This window comes from Orycteropus afer, unplaced genomic scaffold, assembly GCF_000298275.1.
Source record: "Orycteropus afer afer isolate SDZICR_OR568_19922 unplaced genomic scaffold, OryAfe1.0 scaffold00770, whole genome shotgun sequence".
NCBI lineage: Eukaryota > Metazoa > Chordata > Mammalia > Tubulidentata > Orycteropodidae > Orycteropus > Orycteropus afer.
In genome coordinates, this window is record NW_006922357.1 from 416,485 (window position 1) to 423,915 (window position 7,431).

The 7,431-nt window shown below is 38.7% G+C and overlaps 1 protein-coding gene across 1 annotated transcript in view; it reads right to left on the reverse strand.

The window, feature by feature from the left end:
- The window catches only part of SYTL5 (synaptotagmin like 5), a 224,829-nt gene extending 218,387 nt beyond the window's left edge, over positions 1–6,442 (reverse strand). The window contains exon 1 of the mRNA XM_007957658.1: positions 6,324–6,442. Within this exon, the coding sequence (XP_007955849.1) occupies positions 6,324–6,442 (119 nt within the window). The remainder of the gene's footprint in view (positions 1–6,323) is intronic.
- Between the last annotated feature and the right edge of the window lie 989 nt (positions 6,443–7,431).

Here is a 7,431-nt window from a genome sequence, read left to right on the forward strand (position 1 = left end):
TGTCAGATGGATCTTGGCTCAAAGCAAAGAATACCAGAAAGATGTTTACTTGTGTTTTATTGACTATGCAAAAGCATTTGATTGTGTGGATCATATCAAATTATGGATAATATTGAGAAGAATGAGAACTCTAGAACACTTCATTGTACTCATGAGGAACCTGTCCATAGACCAGGAGGCTGTCATTAGAACAGAACAAGGGGATACTGCATGGTTTAAAATTAAGAAGGGAGTGCATCAGGGTTGTATCCTTTATTTATTCAATCTGTATGCTGAGCAAATAATCCAAGAAGCTGGGATATATGAAGAAGAACGTGGCATCAGGATTGGAGGAAGGCTCATTAACAACCTGAGACACGCAGATGACACAATTTTGGTTGCTGAAAGTTAGAATGACTTGGAGCACTTAATGGTGAATATTAAAGACAACAGTCTGCAGTATGGATTACACTTTGATATAAAGAAAAAAAAATCCTCATGACTGGACCAATAAGCAGCATCACAATAAATGGAGAAAAGTATGAAGTTATCAAAGACTTCATTTTACTTGGTTCTACAATCAATGCCAATGGAAGCAGCAGTCAAGACATATTGCACTGGGCAAATCTGTTGCAAAAGACCTCTTTCAAGTGCTGAAGAGGAAAGATATCTCCTTGAAGACTAAGATGCGCCTAACCCAAGCCATGGTATTTTCAATCACTTCATATGCGTGTGAGAGCTAGACAATGAATAAGGAAGAGTGAAGAACAATTGATGGTTTTGAGTTGTGGTATTGGTGAAGAATGCTGAAAGTCCCGTGGATTGCTAAAAGAACTAACAAATCTGTCCTGGAAGAAGTGCAGCCGGAATGCTCCTTGGAACCTCGAAAGGCCAGACTTCACCTCACCTTCTTTGGTCATGTTGTCAGAAGGGACCATTCTCTGGAGAAGGCTATCATGCTTGGTAAAGTGGAGGGTCAATGAAAGAGGGGAAAGCCCTCAATAAGATGGATTGACATGGTGGCTGCAGTGATGGGCTCAGATATAGTAGAGATTGTGAGGCTGGCACAGGACTGAGCAGTGTTTTGTTCTGTTGTACATAAGGTCACTATGAGTCAGAGATGACTTGACAGCACATAACAAAAACAAAACAACACTTAAATAAGAGCTTTGAGATGTGACCACTTATTGCCACTGAGTTGATTGTGACTTATAGCATCTCTGCAGGACAGTATAGAAATGCCTCAGTAAACTTTCCAAGACTGTAAATCTTTACAGAAGCAGACTGCCTCATGTTTCTCCCACCAAGCAACTGGTGGGTTTGAACCACTGAACTTTGGATTAGAAGTTGAATGCTTTAACCACTGCCCCACCAGAGCTCCTTAGAAATGTGATAGGCTTTAGTATATCAGGATGCTGACAGTAACTCTTGGCCATATTTTTGGCTCATGCTCATTGATGTGCTGACTTTCATCCTCAACAGTATCTGAGATAACCTGTTTCATTGAACATATCCAGTGGGAGAAAGAATATTCCATACAATGTGGGCTAGACATCTAACTGGGTCATTCTTGGCTTGGGCTCATGTCCACCTATAGACCAATAATAGTTGCCAGGGAAATCCCAATATATTCAGTTCAGTGTGTGTGTGTGTGTGTGTGTGTATGAAATTAAAAAAATATCCACTGTTGGAGCTGGGCATGGAATAGACACCTGAATAAAACTAGAGTTTGAGTGGGGAGGAAGAAAGGAGAAATATAAAATATACACCGTAATATTCACCATTGAGACAAGTTCATAATACCAGATATGTTTTTTATATAGAAGATGTTATTGCTTGAATTCTAACTGGAAGGCTGGAGATTCAAACCCACCAGCCACTCCTTGGAAGGAAGGTTGGGCAATCTACTTCCATAGTGATACTACCTCGGCAACCCAAGGAGAGGTCGCTACGAGTCGGGACCGACTGGACAGCACATAACCACAACAACATTGCTTGAACTGTGGCCCCTGCCCCTCCATTTATGTTGAAGTCCTAATTTCTAGTACCTGTGAACATGACTTATTTGGAAATAGAATTTTTGAAAATTTTATCAATTAAATAAACATGAAGTCATACCAGAATAGAATTGGGTCTTAATCTAATCAGAATGGTGTTTTATAAGAAAGAGACACAGAGACAGACAGAGGGAAGACAGGCATATGATGACAGAGGTATGCTGTAGCTCCAAGACAAGGAACACATGGTGCTACAGAAGCTCAGAGAGACAAGAAAGGATCTTTCCATAGAGAATTTGGAGAGAATAGCCCCATAACACCCTGAATTCAGATTAGTAGCCTCTACAACTGAGAGACAATAAATTTCTCTTTGTTATATTGTTGTTGTTGTTATGTCCTATCAAGTCTATTTAGACTCATAGCAGCCTGTGTATGAACAAAACACTGCCTGGTCTTGCACAATTGCTGCTAGGTTTGAGTCCATTTTTGGAACCACTGTGTCAATTCATCTCATTGAGGGTCTTCCCCTTTTTTGCTGACCCTCTAATTTTCCTAGTATGATGTCCTTCTCCAGGAGTCCCACCATCCTCTCTTGTAAGGAGCATTCTTGTTGTATTTTTCCAATACAGATTTGTTTGTTGTTCTGGCAGTCCATATTCTGAATCGTAGTGACCTTATGCTGCAGAGCAGACCATCCCCATAGGGTTTTCTTGGCTGTAATCTTTACAAAAGGAGATAACCAGGTCATTCTCCCACTATGATTGTTGCCTGGAGGCTTTATCAGGATTTCCATTGACTTCTAGGTGTAGAATACTTTCACATGCACCCAGAGCCCAGTCCCACTTTAACCAATACCAAGCTTCAATGGCTATGTGGACTTTAAACTGCAGTTGGGCATCAGGCTTAAAATGTTAATTCAATACAATTTTTACTCTGTACCTATTCTATTTTCTTCATCTCTAAGGACAGCTTGTTCAAACTAATAAATCCACTACTTCCTCCAGAACTTCAATTTGCAGACTCTCCAGATGTTTCTACTTCATAATCTTTATAATTCCTAAAAATTTAATTGATGTTCCCTTTCCTTTAGAAACCCATTAGCAGAATTGGAAGGTGATTTGTGGTTAATGTGAAACAGATGAATCATATCTGACCTGTATTTTCCAACTGTCAAAATCCTTTCCACATTTCAAGGCCATGCTCAAATCTTATCTCCTCTGTGAAAGTTTTCCTTCAATTTGTATTTAATTCATAATGAATTACTTCTCCATCTGGGTTTCCACAAAATACCAACTTATCCATTTGTATGGTAAAAACCTGTTATTGTAGTAGCTAGCACCAATGTTAACTGTTGCAGAAAATCTGTTACACACAGAAATCCCTTGTCCTTAAGGATATCATGGAAAAAGGGTTAAATTCTCTGTCTTTCCTGGCAAAGACAGAAAAAAAAAAAAAAGAAACTACAAGTGGTGAGATACAAGGGGTAGGAAGCATTCAACAGAAGCTGCTGGCTGGACATGAACCTCCAACCTTTCAGTTAGAAGCCAAGTGTGTTAACCCTTTACATCACTCATGACTCTACTTAGAAATACACAAAAAGTATGGGATAAGCACACATGTCTACTCAAGGGGTCCTGAGTGGTACACTGACCGAATCCACTACAACTAGTAAATCAAGGGCAATGCAAACCAATCAATATAGTTAGTCATCATAACGAGCAATTATTGATTGCTTGCTGTATTCTAACACTATTCTAAGCTCTTTATAACTTTTAATTTATTTAATCCTTACAGCAACCTTATAAGGTAGCTAATGTAATAATTTCTGTTTTGTCATATGGAGAAAGTAGATATATCTCGGGGAGCAAACTGTCTAAACTGACACAAAGATTTCATGATGCAACTGAGATTTGAACCCTGGTTATATGATTCAATAACATGCTCCCTGAACATTCTGCCACCCATATGGCATTAATTCTCAATACAGGAGACTGGAGGCTGTTAAGAGGGGCAGTGGCTGAGTCATCTGTTCTAAGTTCATACCATACCAAGTCAGAATAAAATGAGACAACACATTTAAAGCAGTTAGCACAGAGTACTCAAAGAATATTAGCCACTGTTGTTATTTTTAAAAGGAGAACAAGACATAGCAGCTTTAAAAACTCTGTTTTCTAGAAATGTATCCCTTGGCTGTTTAAAAGCATTTCTTTTGGTATTTTAAAAAAAGTCTAAAGAGCCACTTTATTCTTAATATCTCTCTTGTATATGCCACGAGTTGGCTTCATTTCTTTACAGGGAATAAGGAAAGACGACAAGAGAAGAAGACAGAGATGGAAAAGGAAGGAGGACTAAAATAGATTATTACTAAGTGCTATTGAGACTGAAAGAAACTCATTCTGAACCAAGTCTTAATTATTGTACTTCTGTGTTTCCTGGGATCTGGTTATTAAATTGTTTCTTTCTGAAGGAAGCAATTTTTAATTCTCCTGAGAATTTCACCAATAACTAGTAAATATCTTCCACAAACAATATAAATATTTGCAATATATTTGAAAAAGTACTCATTCTTCACAGCTAGACTACTAATGCCAACATTTTCTGATTTCTTTAAAATTATAAATTGTATTTCATCACCATCTGAATTGTAGATTAACATGGATTGAATTGTGTCCCCAAAAAGATATGTTGAAAACCTAACCCCTGGAACCTGCTACTGTGACCTTGTTTGAAAATAAGATCTTTGAAGATGTTATTAAGCTAGCATGAGGTCATACTGAAGTACAATAGGTCCTAACCCAATATGACTATATTCCTATAAGAGAGGAAAGAGTCACAGACACAGAGGGAAGAAGCCATGTTATGATGGAGGTAGAGATTGGAGTGACGCATCTACAAATCAAAGAATTGCAAGGATTGCTGGGGACCATCAGAAACTAGGAAGAGGCAAGAAAGGATCTTCCCCTAGAGCCTTCAGGGACAGTACGGCCCTGGAAACACCTTGATTTCAGACTTCTGGCCTCCAGAACTATACACCGATAAATTAATTTTGTTTTAAGCCACCTAGCTGTGGTTCTTTATTATGGCAACCCTAGAGAACTAGTATATAGTCATAGAAATAGTACAATAATTTTAAACAAAACTTTTGTTTCTTCAAGATTGGTTGAATATCTCGGAGGAATGGAAAGGAAGATCCTGGGCTCTTACCTACTAAGTAAGCATCAATCAAGAATATTTCAAAGTCTTATCAATTCTACAGAACCTAACTCCTTCAGGCATGTTGAAAATTTCTACAACATGGGAAGATGATCTTATGACAAGTTTTCTCTTGGAGCAAAATAAACATAAGCTTCTCATTGCAGTTTTGGGAGCCATACAAGACCCAAAAGCTACATGCTGCACAATTGACAGTGACTGAGGGGGGACCTGTGCTTATTTATGCTCCTTTCTTTAGGGATGAGATACAATAACCAAATATATGTAACAGCCAGCCCAGTACAGGCAGCTACCAACCAGAACAAATGTTGAAACCAATTAGAAGGATGCTGTGGTCATTCAGAACAGAGGATGCAACCAATCAAAATCAATGTTGCAGCCAATTAGAATGATGCTGTGATCATTTAGAACCAGCGATGCAACTGGTTAGAACAGATGCTAGCTGAAACAGGTAAAGTCATACAGTGGGAATCAGCAGAGGGTCTCCCCTTTCTACAACTGATGCAAAATCTATTTGCACCCATATTATTCAACTTTTCTCACACAAATATAGAAACTTATCTCAAGAAATTCAAGTGATTTCTAGGACTCAATGGAAAATTTTCATTTTTCAAATCTCCCTCTTCTCCCAGCTATGTGGAGGAATATCTCCAGTAAGACTGATCTGAGAAAGGCATTTTAAGTAAGTAATAACTAACATTTATTGAACACATATGTGCCAGACATTGCACATGTATGATCTACCTTAATCATTACAAGAACCCTATGAAGTGGATACTATTATTATCCTTGCTTCATCTATGAGGAAACCAAGGCATACAGAAGTTCAGTAGCTTTCTCAAAGTCACATAACTAATACATGCTAGAGCCCATACTCAAACTTGGGCAGTCCTTCTTAATTACTGGTTATGATCTTATTAGCAAATGGACAGTCTCATCAACATCTTATTATGAGCCCAATTCAATCCTCCCATCTGGATAAAAGCTAAAGTGCCAAAGATATTTTCTGATTATTGGACCATTGCTGGAAACTCAGGATGTCACTAGCCACTGTCTCCAGGGTGGTTGCAGTTGCCACATTTCTGCTCAAACAGAAAACAGTCAAGGAGGACAGAAAAGAGAAAAGAATATTACCTTATTCTCTTATCTTCCACTCTTTTCAAATATTCATCTCTCTTTAGGACTCCTAGGATCATTTCCTTCTCATGATCTAACAAAAATGACAAATTGATGAACTCTGAGTTCTTAGACATGGTATTTCAGTAGCAGCTCTGAATCACAGAGGTTGAAAGTTCCAGAGAGTGAATCGATGTCCACAATTTTTAAAGTCTTGCTGATTAATTCAGGGTCACTCAATTGCTCGGTGTTGAGTGGTTTTTATAAGGTCGCTGCCGACTTGCTAATAGTGTATAGGTACTTTTTCAGGCTATGCAGAAAACAGACTCCACTGGGATTATATGCCAAGAAAGTCATTATGGTTTTAACTGAGAAAGATCTCCAAAGCCTTTTTTGTAGCGTCAGTTAGATGCAGCTGAGTTATCACTAATGATGCTCAACATTAATCCTCAGACAGCTACAGAGCAGGATTCTGAAAACACAACAAAGGTGGAGAAAACAAAGCAGAGAAAAATCAATTAAGCCATTTTCCCCATAGTACTGGTAAGTGCTTAATTTTTGTAACAGTGATATACCTAACTCTTTTTCAATCAGTAAACATGCTTTTATTAAATACTTACTGTGAGCTCTGGTGGCACAACGGGTAAAGCATTTGGATGCTAAACAGGAGGCTAGCTGTTCAAACTCACCAGCTGCTCTGCAGAAGGAAGATGGGGCAACCTAGTTCTGTAAAGATTTACAGCCTTGGAAACCCAATGGGATTGCTAGGAGTTGGAACCAACTCGATGGCAGTGAGTTTGGTTTTGGTTTAGTGTACTTACTACCATGAAACATTATTTATTACTTGATTCCAGGATCTCTGTGCAAATTCAGTTTCTTCCATTCTTAGGTTTCTCTGCTAATTCGGTCCCTTTACCACTCTTGCAGTGGACTCATAGGTGAAATAGGGGTAGCAACTTTGTGAGACCAAGTCCAGGACATATCAGGGCCCATAAGGGCTCCCTCTCCGTGTTCCTCCCTCCCTCCCACACCCAGAACCATAGCATAAAAAACACTGCTAGTGAAACAAGTACAAACTGGTGCTTTGTGTATCAACCTGAATACATCTCACTAACACATGTGGAAT